The 18273-nt window shown below is 39.3% G+C and overlaps 1 protein-coding gene across 5 annotated transcripts; it reads left to right on the top strand.

Moving 5' to 3' along the window:
* The first annotated feature begins 2538 nt into the window (after nucleotides 1–2538).
* Nucleotides 2539–10523, top strand: LOC115726335 (UMP-CMP kinase 3-like). 5 transcript variants are annotated; one of them, XM_048284971.1, is made up of 11 exons: nucleotides 2539–2820; nucleotides 3836–3898; nucleotides 4676–4721; nucleotides 5478–5595; nucleotides 6922–7078; nucleotides 7224–7304; nucleotides 7420–7527; nucleotides 7622–7693; nucleotides 8720–8786; nucleotides 9491–9544; nucleotides 9630–9870. In XM_048284971.1, the coding sequence occupies exons 2-11, from the start codon at nucleotides 3869–3871 to the stop codon at nucleotides 9686–9688; spliced, it is 792 nt and encodes a 263-aa protein (XP_048140928.1). In that variant the 5' UTR covers nucleotides 2539–2820; nucleotides 3836–3868; the 3' UTR covers nucleotides 9689–9870. The 5 variants fall into 5 exon arrangements, with proteins under 5 accessions (XP_048140928.1, XP_030512017.2, XP_030512019.2 ...); XM_030656157.2 differs by lacking the exon at nucleotides 9630–9870 and adding an exon at nucleotides 10356–10523 and having other exon boundaries at nucleotides 2540–2820; XM_030656159.2 differs by lacking the exon at nucleotides 8720–8786 and having other exon boundaries at nucleotides 2545–2820; nucleotides 9642–9870.
* The last annotated feature ends 7750 nt before the right edge of the window (nucleotides 10524–18273 follow it).

Here is an 18273-nt window from a genome sequence, read left to right as displayed (position 1 = left end):
ACTAAACTATGGAGATCGCCATTGGTATTGCATTGTTACATCACAATGCCTATCTCTCGAATACCGCGTTGGTTACGAGGTTTCCTCCTTGAGATATTCTCCAAATACCGAAACAAGTTGGGAGGCTCGCCAATCTACTATCAGCTCTGGTATCATTTGTTGGGAGTGCGCAATAGACACCAGATGCCTACACCTTAGGAGATTGTCGAGAGGGAGGCCAAACTCAAGCTCGTTTATATATCGGGTTGAATTCTCATTCGATAATGATTAATGGACGACTTATGATATATTAACCGCTCCATACTAAATCAATTACCTAATGTGAGACTTTCTAACACAACTTACACATATATTTTAACGATCTCCTCGTTACATATGAGCTCAATATCAGGCTGCTCCCCCTTTAATTCAGATATTCTTCCTCATCAAGATATATCTTAATTTTCCAACTCTCACCCTCATCCTTAGTCCCTTTCTATTGACCAAACTATGGAGGATGCAATTGGGACCGTGTCGCTATACCACAAAGCCCAACTCTCGGATACCTCGTTGGTCACGAGATTCCTTCTTGAGATTGGCAGGCCCACCAATTTACAATTGGCTCTAGTACCATTTGCTGGGAGCACGCATCGAAACCTAATAACCTATACTTGAAAAGATTGCCAAGAACGAGCCCAAGTCCGAGCATGTCAAAATTGAGCCAATTATAATATATTAATTGCTTTACATTGTATTAATTCTCCATATAAGACTTTATAACGCAACTCACATATGCATTCCAACATTACATTCGCCCATCTAATCTGTGGAGTTTTTTTTTTAACCATGCTTGATCAGCATGATCCCTTTGGATTTCGTCAGTAGTGAATTGATGAAAACTCCGGGCATGAAAAGAAGTCTCCCTCGGGCATGCAGTCAAGTCAAACACTTGGAGGCATTGAAACCAACTTTTCCATTGTACCGAAAGATCAAGAAATCCCCATTTCTACGCGATCCTTCACGAAATTTAGCCACCCTCCATCGAAATAAAGCACACCGTCTTCTTGGATTAGGATGACCGTCCAAGAATCGCCATCTGGGCCAATCAGCCAAACCGCTCGAGGGCTTTAGCTTCTGATGTAATTTAGAAAGGCTTTGAAATTTTCTATAGAAATTTAGAAAAAGAAAAGAAAATAAAATAAAAGAAAAGATGCTCAGAGCCTCAAACATTAAGCTCTATCACACAGTAACACAGTCAAGGTCGGACTTGGGTCCTCGATGCCCGTACTCGAGTTCCCAGTGGCTGCGTTCGAGAAGCCCTGGCTCCCATAATCTAGATCTCGGCTGCTGGGTATCCCTATATTATGGGAATAGTGCAGGTCTCTCTAAGAAAATAGATTCAATGTGTTGATTTCCAAAGGACGGAAAATGTTTTTCAAGTCATTGTCGGATTTTATTGGAACACAAAAAATACCGCCTTTTTTTCCTTCTGGAAAATGACTTCTTGAAGATAACATTGTTGCTAAGCAAACGGAGCCTGAGCCTTGGTTTGTCTTTCCTCTGTTTCTCTCGCCCACTCCCTGTTTCTCTCTGTTTCTGATTTTCCCGACTCCACAATCCACAAGAACGTGCGTTGCCCTCTCTCCGTTTCTTTGTTTCAGCTCATGCGCATCCCCCTCGTGTGATGCTGATTGGCAACCTTTCGCTAGTTGCCAAAGAAAATCCCACGAAACATGGAGTCACCACCAAGTCAATTGAGAGCTTTGCTGATCTTTCTTTCTTGAAGATTCCCCTTTTCTGGAAGAAATGAAAGAGAGTCCCCTTTCGTGCCGCGTGCCCCGAGAATTCCCAAAAGGATGGCGAATGCCAATTCACCGAATCACTCGCTTCTCGTTCTTACCACAAACGCATCGATCGGACATGTCATATTTCACTTCCAATCTCGGTCGGCCCCCACCCCCACCTTCCACGAATGTCTTCATTCTTGCCTTGCTTAGGAGTGATCCGTGTATGCATGCCACTCCTACGTTTTGATCCAGATATGCTATTCTTAAACAAAGATGCCCAGAGTTGGTTAGTGCGGAAGATCAGCGGACCCGATTCCTAACTTTCGTGTAATTCGAAAGGGACAAAATTTCGATGTCAGTACCGTGGTCTAGGATATGTGAATTTATTTCTACTTTCTGCTTAATGTAAAATCTTGTGCACATGCATTTGAAGCAGAAACATACAAGCCCTTAAACTACACGCCTTACTCACTGGCCACGCGGCCCGGGGGCAAGAGAATTGGGTAGGTGCCACTTTGTTCCCTCTAGATTTCTCTCTAGATGGATAGCATTTAATTGAATGCCCATCCCTCTGTTACTTAGCGAATGCTCTAATCGCCGTCCGCCACCAACGAGCCCTAAACCTCGCGATCTTCTTTGGCCAGATGGTTGTCGCCAAGGCCATCGTCTAACTTGCCGTTTCGACAGTCGAATCGCTACAGCCAACCAGCCTGACGCGGCCAAAACCCGATAAAACATCTAGGGGAAAGGTGCACCCTTGTAACCAAACGCTAATCCTAGCCGTAGATTTCTAATCTAGACCTCGTACGCGGTCGGGTGCGGGCTTCATAGAATCTGAGTTGGAAAATTACATTTGTGCGTTCCTTTGGAGCTTCGGGCGCAAGGGTTGTTTGTAACTGTAACCGTCGGGATCACGCGAAGTTGCTCATCGCCCCACCACCCGACCAGCCTATAAAGCCTCGATTCGCACCTTCTTCTTCTTCTTCTTCACCGTTATATCTGCCATCTTTCTCCCAGATATCTCTCTCCCTCTCGTACATTTTCATTTGCAGAGGTAATCCTCCGGATCTAATATCTCTCTGCAACTTCTAGATTTGGATTGATCTGTTCGCGGCTTTCATGATCTTCCGTGCTTGCTTATGCTTTCGTTTGTTGCTTCATTGCATGCTCATGTCCCGCGGCTATTGCCGGATCTGATCTGTTAGCTTTGATTTCGATCCGGTTGGTTCCATCACTTTTTCTGGCGATTCTGTGCTGTGAAATGCGAACGATTATCGACTGCTCTGAGTTTCCTTGCTGTCTCTGTTAGAATTTCGGAACGCTCTTGCTCTAAAATTGTTCGGCTGGCCTAGTTGTGATCTGAGCCAGCTTTGGGATTCTACTCTTACGGTGCTGATCTTTCGTTTTTCTGCATTTGGGGTTGAGAGGATTGGAGGAAGAGAGTCGAGGAGGGCAAAAAAGACGAGATCTTTATTCTTCTTAGTTGAGCATTGTTTTCAAATGTTCGCTTGTTAGATTCTAAGTTCCTTTTCTTTTAAAAGCGTAGTCATATCGATTTAGCTTAAAGCAAGTTTAAACTAATCATAAATGCAAGTTTAAAGCTTTTTCTCATACGATTACTTTGCTATTGAATTGTAAGTACGACCATCATGCAGTGGATTCAGTCGTACCATATGATCTTTCAAGTTGTGCATTAGTTGAGTCATTGATCTGGATTTGGAGGATTTCTTCTTAAGGGGTTCTATTCGGGATAAGATCTAATCAGTAAAATGGAATAATTAATAGGTTATAGTGAAGCTATTCCACAACAGTTGGACCATCTTGATTTTATGAAGGGTACGTATGTTTTAAGCTTGTATGGATCAAGGCAAACCATCAGCAGATATGGTGTATGTTTCCAAACTGATCTGCTTTTGTGCCAAATTATATGTCAGTGGTTTATGATATTTTACCTCTGAAATGCACTCTATTGTTTGGAGCTTAACATGGCCTCTACTTGGCAGCCTCTACCAAGAATTGATAGCATGAATTTAGCTGTTCTTATACAATTCTTCTTCTTGGTGGTCCAGATCTTGTGGTTCAATATTCTTTAGCTGGCTCTCATGGGAAGTGTTATTGATGGTGCAATTGAGGCAAGCATCTTATTTCTTCTCTACTGTAGCTTTCTTTTGGTTACTTCTGTTCTGTTTTGAACGTTAATCCTAAATGGTAGCCATGATGTACTGCCTGATGTGCACTGATGTCTTATTCATTCTTCCAATCTGGAGTAGTAGACTTCTCAATCTCAGTTGTTTCTGCATCTCCATGCTCATCTTTGAATTCATTCACACTTATACATCTAGTGAGAACTTAGAAGTTCCTTCATTGCTGAGAGTTGGGGTCCTATCAAAAGTATCTTGACACCCTGCTAAGGCCATTGTACAAGTTGAAAGTGAAAAGTCTGTTAAAATGCACTAAGCATACATGATGATGAGATAAGATACATTTGAATTGCTAGGACAAGTCTCCTAGTGAAAATTACTCCAGAATAAAATCTTTGACTGGTTTCCCATAATACACTATCTTAGTCTAGGATATTGAGTAAATGTTCTGCTGAGCATGTTGCAGAAAACATTTGATTCTCTCTCGCTCTCTCTCTCTCTCTCTCTCCCACACGCATGTGCATTTTTTTGTGGGCGTGTGTGTGGGGGGAGAGTGAGGTGTGCTCGTGCTTGTGTTAATTTTAGGTTTGTGTGACATCCATGTATCAAAGTGACTTGACAACTTGCTATGAGAACATATTCAGAAGAAGATGTTGAAGAATAATTGGTAATTGTGAAGATTCTTTCTCCGGGACAAAGATGCTTTTAACATATTCTTCCAACTTCACTGATGTAAGATGCTGATATGAGAAACTGCCCTGCTTACAGGAGGGAAGCTTGACAGAGAAGAAGCCCACAGTTGTTTTTGTTTTGGGTGAGCATCTATTCTTAAGTTTCTGCAACTTGCTATTGGGATAACAGGGGTCCTTTATTTCAATTCCATCAGAGTTAGCTCCTGTTAGATTCCATGATACTATAATCTGAATTTTTGAATAATAATCAATTCCAGAGTTAGCTCCTGTTAGATTCCATGATATTATATTCTGATCTATTATTTTAGTTTGTCAAGTAGCAGAAAGTAGACTCATTCAGATCTTTCAGCAGAGTTGCTAGAGTGATGCATTGTGTTTTAAATTTTTAATATGCTTGTCTTTCGTTTCGTCCCGTCTGGATCATATCCTTGGTGCTTGATTTACTGTTAGGTGAGATTTTATTTGTAGGGCCCTTAATCGCTCAGTTTTTCTTCTTCCTTTTGACTTTATTTGATTTCTTTTCCCCCATTTTTCAGCATTGGCCTCTCTCTCTCTCTCTCTCTCTCTCTCTCTCTCTCTATATATATATATATATATATATAAATGTTTCATTTGAACATCCTATGTTATTACTCGGGTCATAATATGCAAGTTTAAAATAGTTTTATCTTACACTCATGATAAACTGGGGTTCATATTTTGCCTTCTGGATGGAGACTATTCCAAAAGTGGAGTATATGATCCAATGTATTCATCTAATTCAAATTCCTTTTAACTTTTTGGAAAGAGTGTTTTTATTGCTCGATTTCTAAATTCTAATTTGCCAAAAGTGTAGAGGCTCTTCCAAACATTTTAATTGAGCTTTCTTAAGTTTGTAGGTGGACCAGGCAGTGGAAAGGGTACCCAATGTGCCAATATTGTTCAGCACTTTGGCTTCACACATCTCAGTGCCGGTGACCTTCTCCGAGCAGAAATCAAATCTGGTTCTGAAAATGGGTAATAATGCCGCTGTCACTGATCTTGTATTATTTCAGGAAGTTAGTATAGATAGTATCTGTTCTTGTACTTTTTTGCTAGAGATATGTGCTTTCTCTATTTTCCATGTGGTGGGATCCCCTTCTTGACTAAACCTAGTTATATAAGTCCAGGCATGTTCAAGTCAAGTTTATATGTCATGCTATTTTCTTTCTTTTGTAGATCTTTGTAATGCTCACTTGAACAGGATTTCTTGGCTATTTCACTATTTTTTGTTTTGTTTCCACTGAGAAAATGTCATGAATCGTTCTGTGGCAGATGATTTTGTTCACATCCACATTACTTGTAATAATAAGCTGCTTTAGTGGCTACACAGAGAGAGAAGAGGGAGGGGAGGTGGGGTGAGTATTTTCCGCTTGGGAAGAAATTGATTGCGCATGGTGTTGTTTTTGATTCACTGGATTTTGAGCTCTGGTTGAGGTATCAAACCGGCTTGAAAGTTGCAATTGCAATTTGGGTTGTGTGCACGCTCGCATGCGCAGAGTTTGCCGCATGGGCAGCTTGGTTGCACTGTGTTGTTATTGACTCACTGGTGATTTTGAACTCTGGTTGAGATGACAAACCACCTTCAAAGCTGCAATTGCGACATGTGTTGTCTGCACACACGCATGCGTACACACAGAATATTGCTGCTTGGGCAGCAATTGGTTGCATTGTGTTGTTATTGACTCACTGGAAGCTGCAATCTGCGACATGGGTTGTTCACATAACCCGCATGTGACTTTAGTTAGTTTCCTGTTTTGGACCCAACATCACAGCATAAATGGTGCAACATGAAAAAGAACCGTGTCCTACACAAGTTAACCTTTGGTAGTCTCTTATGCTCATTCTGACATGTTTATTTGATTCTTTCACCTATTATACATGACAGCTTGTCACTTGCACATTATTACCCATTATCATTTGCTAATAAGTGACAAAAAATGTTGTTAAACAAGCTTGACTCATATGGCATGAATGATGAATATTCTTTTTATTTATTTATTTTTGTGTGTGTTCCAAAAGTTCAATGCGAATAACTAACACGTCATATCTGGGTAGAAAAATTTATAGTCCTGCTAAGTGGCAGTAATGATTAATTGCAAGGTCGAAACTTCAGTTCTTTGCCCTAACTGGCATAAGACATGTTTGACATTCCTTTATTCTTTTTCTACCGGAGAGACTACTGATGCCATCTCGAGATGAATGAAAGCACATGATAGGAGCCACGTCTTTTAGGTTCTCGTACAACTGAGTTGTCTCTTTGAAGGCCTGATGACCAACCAAATTTCCTCTTTGAATTGGCAGAACTATGATCCAGAATATGATTAAGGAGGGAAAGATTGTGCCATCAGAAGTGACAATCAAGCTCCTGCAGAAAGCAATGCAGGAAAGTGGAAATGATAAGTTCCTTATTGATGGTTTCCCTCGAAATGAGGAAAACCGTGCCGCATTTGAAGCTGTTGTAAGTTTGGCCACACCTGTTTTTGTTTGAAATGCACTGCTTTAGTCTTATTACTGATCTAGTATTGTCCCTCACATTTTAAATTTGACCTTATTAGCTGTTGCATGTTGTTCTTCTGTCCTAAAGGGATGTGAAATTTTTGCAGACTAAAATTGAGCCAAAATTCGTGTTGTTTTTTGATTGTTCTGAGGAAGAGATGGAAAGGCGCTTGTTGAATAGGAATCAGGTCAGGCAATTATTTCTTTACTACCTTTACCAGACAAGCACATATTCCTGCTTTTGTCATCTTTCCGATTTTAGAAATCTGATTTTTTTTTCTCTATTTGTCACAAATTTTGAAGGGAAGAGAAGATGACAACATAGAAACAATAAGGAAAAGGTTTAAGGTGTTCTTGGAGTCTAGCCTCCCAGTTATCGAGCATTACAATGCCAAGGGAAAAGTCAGAAAGGTGAGGAAATCTCTAAATGCATTGCAATCTTCCTTATGTGTATTTGCATGCTCTTGTTTTATTCAGTTACTTATCTATTTTGGCTTTTGTTCAGATTGATGCTGGAAAACCTGTTGAAGAGGTTTTTGAAGACGTTAAAATAATTTTTACCTCAAACTCTGAGAAGGTACAGCGCCACCGCTGTGTTATCTTATAGGCTTCTTTTTTTGCTGTGAAAATCACTGAAAGGAACAAATTAATGATGATCAAATTTCAAACTAAAGGAAAAAGTGGTGATTGATTGGGCTTGTACTGTCTTCACAAGTCGATGTGATGCTGTCTGTTTATTAAATGTGGTTGTAGCATTGTAATACCTTTCAGAGAACCAGTACTGGGAAATAATATCCAATGTGATTATTTAGCATAATCATGTGGTTGTAATATCTTTGCATGTGTACGGTGTTCTAATTATGCAAGGCTTCCATTTCCACAGCCAAAATGGCTGTAGTCATGTCCTATGGCTCTGATCAAAAAAGAAAAAAAAAATTTCCTAGGGCTATTATACCCTCGTTTAACATTAGGAGTAAAATTGCAGTAGCTCTGCCCCTTATTCTCCAGTTCCTGTTTCTTGTCCCTCGCCAGTCTCTCTCTCTCTCTCTCTCTGACGCTAAAGCTTTTCCGGTTCCGCTGTTGTTTTGAATAAAGTAATTCATGCATTTATAGAGAATTTAAAAAAAAAATTCAGTGATATTATATGTCACCCTTTTAGTTGAAATGGATGCAAGGGAGAAATGTTGCATTTTTTGGGGATGCCTGCTGTGAATTAAGGATCAAGCAACACTTGATTGGTTGATCAATCAAGTGCTGGTTCATTCTTTGCAGGAAAGGCCAATTTGTTATATTTTAGGTTCTTCATAGAAGCAATTTTCATCTTATGAAGGCGCAGATTCCATTTTTTGTTAGGTCTGTAGAAGAATTAAAGAAGTAAAAGATTTAACAAAATAAAAACTCACCCCAACCCAACAATGAGCTTTCTGCAAGACTTTTGAGCAATATGGGTGGGGAGAGAGACTTTTTATATCAGATAGTTCGGGTAACCTCTGGGTAGAAAACCTTCTTTGGGAGGAACTAAAACCACAAGCACTGGGATTTACAAAGAGGTCTGTACAGTGCTTCAGGGCTTATAGCCCATTATTTGTTCTCCCTTAGTTAGGAATTCACATTTATAGGAGATAGAGTGAGGATGGCAAAGTGCGGTCAACATGCCATTCATTTTCACGGTTTGCCTACTTATCCTAAAGGGTGTTTAGTCATTGTAAGATGGTTCAATTTCTGAAGCTGTGGCTGCATAATTTGTTGCTCTGGAAATAGCTGTAGCCTTTGTGCAGTCGTACCTTTGTGCAGTCGTACTTTTTTCTTGCATGGCCCTATGCAGTATATTAAGTACCACATATAAAAGTTGTCTTCCAAGGGCAGCTGAACATGGAGGTTACCTAGTGCTATGCATGGTGAATTTAAAGGTCCACATACTGTCGTTAAATGCAGAAATCATAGCATAACTCATGAGTGAAAAATGCATTTCAGCACCATTAACCCTGGGTATAAGGAATAAGAGAAATATCTAGAAAGTAATTAAATAAAGAATGGGGGTGCTCATAGTTATTAACTTCTCCATTTACCACTTGTCAAATTGAAAGGTGATGGTTCAGCCAGTTTTCTTTGCTCCGACATTTTATGAAGGCCTTCCATTAACAATCATTACCAAATATGAATGAATATAATAATTATTTTGCCATAAGTGGCATCTCATGGTTGCAACGTTAGGCTAAGCTGCTTTCTCCCCCCTCCTCCTTGGGTAAATAAGCGAATAGTGGTTGGCCTAATTTTAACTCTTGCATGTTCTCACTTGATTTATTAGAATATTGTTTTGGGAAAAAAAGGATGGGAACAGTAGGTGATAATTCTGTCTTGCACATATCTGCAGGCTACTGTCTAGAGCTGCCTTATATGTTCTGGCATCAGCTTTGGATATCCCGAGGTAATTCTATTATCTTAATCTTTAGAAGTACCAACTTGATTTCATCAATATGTTTCATAGTTGAAGGTTGATGAATTGCATGTAGTTTTTGTTCCAGTGGTCATGCAAAGACCTTATCCTATACTGCCCCTCGTTTTGAGATAATCAGCTGGGTGGGAGATTACAAGGGTTTTTGGAGCTTATGCTAGTACTATGATTTGAAATTGGCTTAATAATGTTGATATCCCCAGTGCGGATACTGATATGTTCTATACAGAACCTGATTCTATGCTCCACTGATGGAAAGACGGAATACATCTATTCGAGTATATTCTGCTTCCACTTCATATTCAGACTCTTAAAAGTGAAAACTTTGCTTCTTGCATAAAAAGTTTTATGTGGGGGCTATAGGAGGGTTCTTACGAAGAATCATCAGTGGATGGTCAAGAGCTTTCCCATGTGCCTCCTTTGTTCCTTTTGGAAATGGGTACTTTCTTTCTTTTTAATATTTGGTTCTTTTTGTTCTGTTTGGCCAATGGCTGGTGAATGATAAGAGTTTGATGCACGGTCAGGACAAACCGTTTGGTCATCGATGTTCAAGGAACGTAGCTTTTGTTCTGCTAGCATGCTGACTCTTTAGTCTCCCTTCTCTAAAAATCTTTCAATGTGCTATTTTCCAAGAGGCTTCACTGAATGGGACTTCCATATGAGAACTGACATGAACTTACGTGACTTTGTATGCCCGTTATGTCAAGTCACTTTTCCTGGAAGATATGATTACTGTTCTGAACACATGATGTATAATGCTGGATTTTTCTTTGGTCCATGCCAGGTGATGATGCTGTTGTAGCTGCCTATTGTTACTTCATTTTGGAGATTTTCTTGAATCTATTTTAACGGTAGAAATGATTATACAAGTATGTACCGGGATATATGGCTCTAGATTCTTATACTGGCTGCATTTTAAAAGTTTAGTAACTTGAAAATAAAGTTACCTATACGTCCATAGGCTCAACATGTTGATTTTTCCTTTCCTGCTTTGCCTCCATACCCTCCCTCACCGCCAAGCAACAATCATCACTAAAATATGACGCAAAAGTAAATCTCAAATACAGGCGAATGTTTGCTTTTGAAACAGATGGTTCCAGACATTATGAGATTTTTCCTCTAATGTTCTAAAATGTCTCTAGGCATGATAGAGTTGCCTCTTTGACATAACTTTCTTTTGTATGCCGGTGTGCATTATGTCGCTGATATTTCATGACATTGCATCATTTGGCAACAATCTCCGAGAAGGAAGAACCAGCTCAATGGAAAGATTCGTGTGGATCGGAAAAACACCCTCTAATGTTAAAAGAGTTCCAGAAAACTAGGAAAGGTTAAATGGTTTCTGTACTATATATTTTAGCTGCATCCATCAATCAAAATCATACAGAGGTAGTCTTTGAAATGGTTGTGGTATGAGGAGATGAACTAAAACTTAGCCTCTTCCATTGAAGATGGTGACCATATCTGCATTTCAAAGTTGTGCTTCAAGCTAAGGGGCTTGAGTGTTTTAAGATATGAAACATAAGAAACCCTTTTAGATTAGATTAACCTCGCTAAATAAAGTTCAGCGTCCTTGAGACTTTAAAACCTTAGTAGCCGTAGCTAGCCATCAACTGTACTTCCATCTCTCTGAAAAGAACCCTTTTCATTTTATAACAGGAGGGGCCCAAGCCCTAAATTTCACACATTGTCGAGGTGGCACCACAGCTGCGCCTGCCTCGATCCGAGGCTGACGACCTCAGTTAAGGTCACCCATGGCGGGCCTCGCTGCCTCCATGGGTGGCCTTGATCAAGGTCATGGGCAGCAACACAAGCCATAGGCAACCTCGATGGCGGCTCATGACCTCAAGCCGAGGTCGTCAGCAGCTGGTGCCCCTAAACAAGGCACCGAGAGCAGTGAGGGAGGGGGGTTTTGTCGATACAGAAATTATGGGAGAGTTGGGGGGCTAGAGAATTTAAACGAAAAGTAGCGGGCGGGGCAATTTGATCTTTTCAGAGTGGAATTTTTTCTAAATTGGTAATTTTGAAAATAGAGATATAAAAGTACTTTTTCTAATGAATGTGAGACATGTTTTTGGTTGAACAACGTAAATATAGACATGAGAATTTGGCTTCGCTTCCTTAAAGTATAAATCTTCAAGTTGCACCCGCGTAACTTATTTTTCGGAAGCAAGACTACGGTTATGTTTTGGTCACTGCACCCATCTTATTGATGAATCTTGATTGTTACTGTTAAAAAGTTAAATCCCAAAGTTTAAATTAATAGATAGAAGGATATACCATGCATAAAAGATCCAGTTTAAACTAATAGATAGTATTTGCACCAGAAATAATTGAGTCGTTGACACGAACAAGCGTGTGCTATACCCATGAACGTAGACAGTCACATGAATGACCCGTGAACATCACCAATGCGTGTGTTAATGTCGATCGCACGTGACATGTTGTCGATCACCATGGAGATTGATATTTGTTGTTTGACATCGACACGCATTGGTGACACATATTCAGCTGTCGATACACAACGGGGAAGGGCTAATAGTTACCAATATGCAGCTACGGCGTGGTGCTACTTTTAGAACTTTCACACGCCCAAGTCATGTTTGTACGCAAGAAGATTTGTAGCACCAATTACAACTCTCATTCGACAAGTGAGAGGAACTTCTAACTCGGCCCTATTGCACCATCTCTTGGACAAAAGCTCGAGATCTATGTGTCAAGGCAGGAGCTAGCTTGCACCGAACAATTAAATCAAGTGCTAGTAAGGTTCTAACGTGTTTTCCTAATTGTTTTTCCATGTAGGAGGATTCCTACTATCCGCATCCTTCAGTAAAAGAATTTTTGTGTGATGATGTTTACATATTATCAGAGCCTTTTCTCAATTGTCGGCCACTAAGGGCGTGCCTGGTAATATTTCTTCTTCAGAAATCAACTTTTGGCCAGAAGTTGATTTTTTACTTCTCTTTAGAAGCATAAGTTAGTTTTTCTACTTCTACTCTAGAAGTTATTTTTTATCGTAGAAATTTGTTTGGTAGCGCTTAAAAATTTTTACTTTTAAAACATTATTGACACAAAATATTCTATGAAAAATCATTATTGGTAGCAAAAAAATTTCTACTTCATTTTTGAACTTTTTAAAATTTCTTTAAAAATAATAAAAAATATTATTTATTTTTTACTCCGGCGGCCGAAAATGGCGACTTGGCAATGGTGGCCGGTACGGTGGTCGATGGTTGGCGGTAGGGGGTAACGGTTGGAATGGAATATTTATGGAATCCCCATGAATAGAATCAAACCTTATTCCATGGTATTTACATGAGATTCCTCTTTCTTATTCTTAAGCAAGCCCCCGAGAGGGCTTAGTTGATCCATGATTTATGTTTCATCTTCCGTTTCTTTTTTGTTTTTTTTCGAGAAATAGATCGATCAATTTCGATTCTTTCTTTTTCTATTGATTCTTTTCCGATTGAGATATATGGATCCACGGATCTATGTGTCTATATAGATCCTCTGTTCATGGATTAACAAAAATGTGCAAAAGCTCTATTTGCCTCTGCCATTCTATGAGTCTCTTCCTTTTTGCGTATGGCATCGCCACTCCCTTTGGCAGCGTCCACTAATTCGAACTTAATTTGAAAGCCGTAGCCGGCCATCAACTGTACTTCCATCTCTCCGAAAAGAACCCTGTTCATTTTATAACAAAAGGGGCTCAAGCCCTAAATTTCACACATTGTCGAGGTAGCACCACGGCTACGCCGGCCTCGATCCGAGGCCGCCATCCTCGCTTGAGGTTACCCATGGCGGGCCTCACCGCCTCCATGGGTGGCCTTGATCAAGGTCATGGACAGCAACACGAGCCATAGGCAACCTCGATGGCGGCTCATGACCTCAAGCCAAGGTCGTTAGCAACCAATGCCCCTTGTTGGGGTCCATGGGGTTTACCGTGGTCCGCCCATGCAAGCAACCATACCCCACGTCAACGGTTGAAAATGCATCATTTAAACGTCATTTTTATGTCGATACATATGCCCCCACTCTCTGTCAATTTTAAGCAATGAGGAACGAGAAAGAATAGAGATGACGACGATATCTCTCCCTTCTCCTCTTTGGAATGTCAAAGGGGCGACGGATTCTCTCGTTGCATTGTGGATATTTTAATCTGTGAAAACAAGGTACGTCCGTTCTGTGATGTATTTTTCCGATCGGTGATTCAAGATGATCCTAGGGCTTGTTAATTCCATGCAATCCGTTGTGTATGTTAATTAGGGATCGGTTCCCTTCGTTGGTATCAAAGCCTTTGTTCTTGAATTCTGATTTTGTGTATGGTTATAGTTGAATTATTTGGATTTTGGTGATTTTAGTGGGTTTTTTACGAGAATTGTAATTTGGGGCTTTTTTGGCCGGGGAGTTCTTTTGCCGTTTCAGACCAAATTTCGGTGAATCACAGTTTGCCTTTGGAACAGCAGGGTGGCCTTGCCATGGGGAACAAAAGCCCTAAGGAATCTCTGCATTTGGTTGTTCGTCGGAGATTGGGGAACAAAAGCCCTAAGGAATCTCTGCATTTGGTTGTTCGTCGGAGATGAATTTCGCGAAGGAATTTCGCGTTTAGGGTTTTTGCGCCCAAGCGGTTTTTCATTGATTCCGGATAAAATACTTCACCGTTTTTGTTGATTCTTGGACCTATGTGGTTGCGCCGGCATGATGTTCAAAACCCACTATTAATTTCGATTTGAAGTGGGCTGTTGGAGGAGAATCGGCCGGTGGAAGATCGGCCGAATCGGGCGTTCGGCGGTGCAAAGTTCGCTCTTCTTGCGAAGAAGAAACTGCATGCGTGGGAAGGCAAAAAAAAAAAAAAAAAAAAAGGGAGGTAAAAACTGCCTTTTGGGCAGCCCACGTGCCCCCCTTTTTTTTCCTTTGAAAAAATTTGTAAAAAATAATAATAAATGAGGGGTAGTGGGCGTGGGCAGTATATATAAAAGGGGCCCAACCGTGAAAAGTGAGATTTGAACCCACGGCCTCACCAAAACTTCTTGTGAGACCCCTTGGACCACTCGGGTACGCTGACTTTTTCCGTTCAAAGTTGACACGTCTTTATTCTTGTTAAAGAAACAATTGATCGTGCAAATTGACGCACGTGAGTGGCACGCGCCTGATGGTGAGATACCCGTTTTGTCCCTCCGCGCCAGAAATTCTGGTTTTGCGCCTTCTGGACGATGATTTGCCAATTTTGCCCCTGGACACGTGCAATACCCTTTGGGCCCCTGATTTGCGCCAGAATTTACACTTTTGCCCTTACATGCAATATTATGAATATTTTGCATGAAATTAGGTATGCTCTCAATTTATATCTTGTATTATGAAATTAAAGGATAATTTAATGCGTGAATTATTTGTGTATTAGTTCAAATCATGCTATGCCATGTTATGATTATAATATAAGTGGATCATTATGTGATTTATGATCTTATTCGAGTGGGGAGTTCTATTAAGTTTTAGTAATTTTAGCGAACTCAATTTTACATAAATGATTATATTAATGGTAATTTCAAATGAGAATTCTTGGACGATGATTGGGAATGTAGTGAACTTTCGAATATGAGGCCTTATGTGAAATTATTCATTAATATAATTAGTTAGTGTAAAATAAATGCATAAATGTTAGACATCAATAGTTCATGAATACATGTCTATAGAACTTTTTGTTTAGATACAATGGCTTTAGCTTCCTAGAATATTGTAGTTGAGCTTGACAAAGGAGAGAAATTGGATGGCGAAAATTATGAAAGCTGGAATAGGACCCGGTATGTGCTAGAAGAGCAAGAAGCACCATGAGCTTTTAACTTAGTTATGAAAGACCCTAAAGATAGGAATACCGCACAATTTAGAAGCGAAAAAGAAGCATTTGCTGCGTAGAAAATGATAAACTCTATTGCTTGCATTATGTTGCTGAGTAGCATAAAAAAATGATTTTATGAGTGAGTTTAGGCATTTTGAAAATGCCAAAGTCAAGTATGAGGCATTAAAAACTAAGTTTGGTTAGACATCGGTTACCAACTTGAGACATATCACTATAAGATTTGACACTTATATGATGTTTCATCGGCAGAATATGAAACCACATTTTGAGGCGTTTGTCAAACATGAGAAGTGAACTACAAGATACATGCCACATTTTGAATGATGAGTAGCAAGTGCAAGCAGTAATTCATTATTTACATCATAGTTGTGTGCATATGAAAATCCACTTAATCCACAATAAAAAGTAGAAGACTTTTGATGATGCTATGCGGCGTCTTGAACTAGAGTTGGTCTGCCTTCCGGCGGCTAAACTAGAGATTGACATTTGTTATGCTGGTTCTAGCTCAAATGGGGCTTCGTGTTCCAGGCGTAAGCGTCAAGGTGGATTCAAGAAGTGGAAGGGTAAGGGAACAAATCTTTTAGGATAAAAATCAAAGTTTAACCAACATGGAAAAGGAAAATGTCCTTTCAAGAAAAGGTTTCAAAAGGTGAAGTGTTTTCACTATGACAATAAGGGTCACTTTCCCCACAATTGTGGTGAGTTAAAGAAGTTAGAAACCCTTTGTACACTTAAAAGTGTACATATGTCTCGATTTAGTTTTCGTAATTGAATCTCATCCTTTGTGGATTGTAGACTTAAAGGCCACAAACCATATAGCGAATGACAGAAATGTCTTAGTGGAATTTTAATGAGGTTCATATGGAGCAAAGTGAATAAATGTAAGAAACAATTTTTGAGTGGAAGTTAAAAGGATTGACACCTGCCAATGGAGTATGTGTGGTGGTCGCACCATGTTTCTACATATTGTGTTATATGCTCCAAAAACTCGATAAAATTTAGTTTCCGTGTTAGTTTTGGTTAAACTTGGTTTTAGTTTGAACTTTCATAACTATGGTGATAACTTGTCGTTGGGAACAAGTTATTATGTTTATGAATGGTTCATTGTGCTGATTGTTAAGTATAATAATATGAATATTTGTTATTTCCTATTTACATCTTTTGTGATGATGTGAATATATGGCATGTTAGGTTGGGTCATATTGGCTAATGGAGAACATTTGGATAAGCCAAAAGGGCTTACTTGGGCAATATTGAAAAAGTCGATTTGCCTATTTATGAGCATTGCCTAGCGGGAAAAACAATGAGAAAACCATTTGAAAAAGAAACAAGAGTTGAGTTTCATTTGAAGTTGATCCATTCTAGACATATGTGGTTCAATGAATGTAAGATGAGGGTATGGAGCTGTTTAGGTCTATGATAACACATGCTAATTTGCCTATTACCTTTTGGAGTGAAGCTCTATTGATTGATGTCTAGATACTTAACCATATGCCTTCTAAATTAGTTACTTTCACTCCATATGAGTTGTAGATAAGTCGATAATAAGATTTGAGTTTTCTTAGACCTTGAGAATCTACTACCTATACTCATAAGTTCTCTTACATGTATGGAAAATTGGGCTCTAGAGGCAAAAAGAGTATCTTCATGAGATATCGAGAGCACTCAAAAGGGTACATGTTATAGGTGAGCAAGAAAGTGAAAGCGTAATTGAATATGAATCACGAGATGTCACATTCTTAGTGAATAAATTTTCAAATAAGGGTGAGATAAGTGAAAAACTATTCTCTATTTGAAAACTTGGATAGTGATAATGATTTTACCGGGGCATCTCATTCAAGTGGGAGCAATGTGAGAAGTGGGGAATTTGTTTCGAACTAGTTTCAATTTCAACCACTTGATGCGAAGATGTTGTCATTATCTAATCCGAATGGGAGTATAATAGAGAATGATGTACTAAGTGTACAATCTCCAATTTGGCAAACAAGTCGCAAAAAGCTTTCTCTGTCGACTCGTCGATGTTTAGACATTGAAAGTAAAGCTTTTATGGTCACTCCACAAGAAAAGAATGAGCCAAGAAATGTAAATGAGGCTCCGACTTGCCCCGATAAGGAAAAGTGGATATAAGCAATGGAAAAAGAGATGGAGTCAATAGGATCAAATCAAGTTTAGAAACTAATTGATCTTCCGCATGGACGCAAAGCCATTGGAAGCAAGTGTGTTCTAAAAAAATAAAGCCCAAAGCTAATGGCTCGATTGAGAGATATAAGACTCGTATTGTGGTGAAATGGTATAATCAATTCACCTTATTTTTGGCAATGGTGATTAGTATGGATCTTGGATCACATCAAATAGATGTAAAGACTGCGATTCTCAATGGAGAATTAATAAATAAAAAAATCTATGTGTAACAACCTATTGGGTTTGTTACGGAAGGCCAAGAATAAAACGTACATCGACTTTTGAGATCAATATATGGCCTCAAGCAGTTTTCGAGATAATGATATTTACTTTTTCGTAATACCATAGTGGCATATGATTTTACAATGACTGATGAGGATCATTGGGTATATATCAAAAGCTCCAAAGATCAATGTGTGATCTTATCATTATATGTTGATGATGAACTAATTGCTAGAAGCAATATGGAATTTGGTAATACAGTTAAGAATTGGCTATGTTCCAATTTTGAGATAAAAGATATGGGTGAATCTGCATACATTCTTGAAATTAAGATTTTGGGAGATTGTTCAAAGAGATTGTGATCTCTTTCACAAGAGACTCATATAGATGAAGTCGTTGAATGATTTCGTAAAACACAAAGAAGCCGATGATCCGGGCGAAG

The sequence above is a fragment of the Rhodamnia argentea genome, chromosome 9 (assembly GCF_020921035.1).
Source record: "Rhodamnia argentea isolate NSW1041297 chromosome 9, ASM2092103v1, whole genome shotgun sequence".
Classification (NCBI taxonomy): Eukaryota; Viridiplantae; Streptophyta; class Magnoliopsida; order Myrtales; family Myrtaceae; genus Rhodamnia; species Rhodamnia argentea.
The sequence above is the reverse complement of the archived record's forward strand: the minus strand, read 5'-3'. Positions and strand labels throughout refer to the sequence as shown.

Coding starts and splice junctions, on each gene's coding strand:
- LOC115726335 (XM_030656157.2), top strand. CDS start 3,869: ATGGGAAGTGTTATTGATGGTGCAATTGAG. Junction 3,899..4,675: donor TTATTGATGGTGCAATTGAG/GCAAGCATCTTA, acceptor CCCTGCTTACAG/GAGGGAAGCTTGACAGAGAA. Junction 8,787..9,490: donor ACATGCCATTCATTTTCACG/GTTTGCCTACTT, acceptor ACATATCTGCAG/GCTACTGTCTAGAGCTGCCT.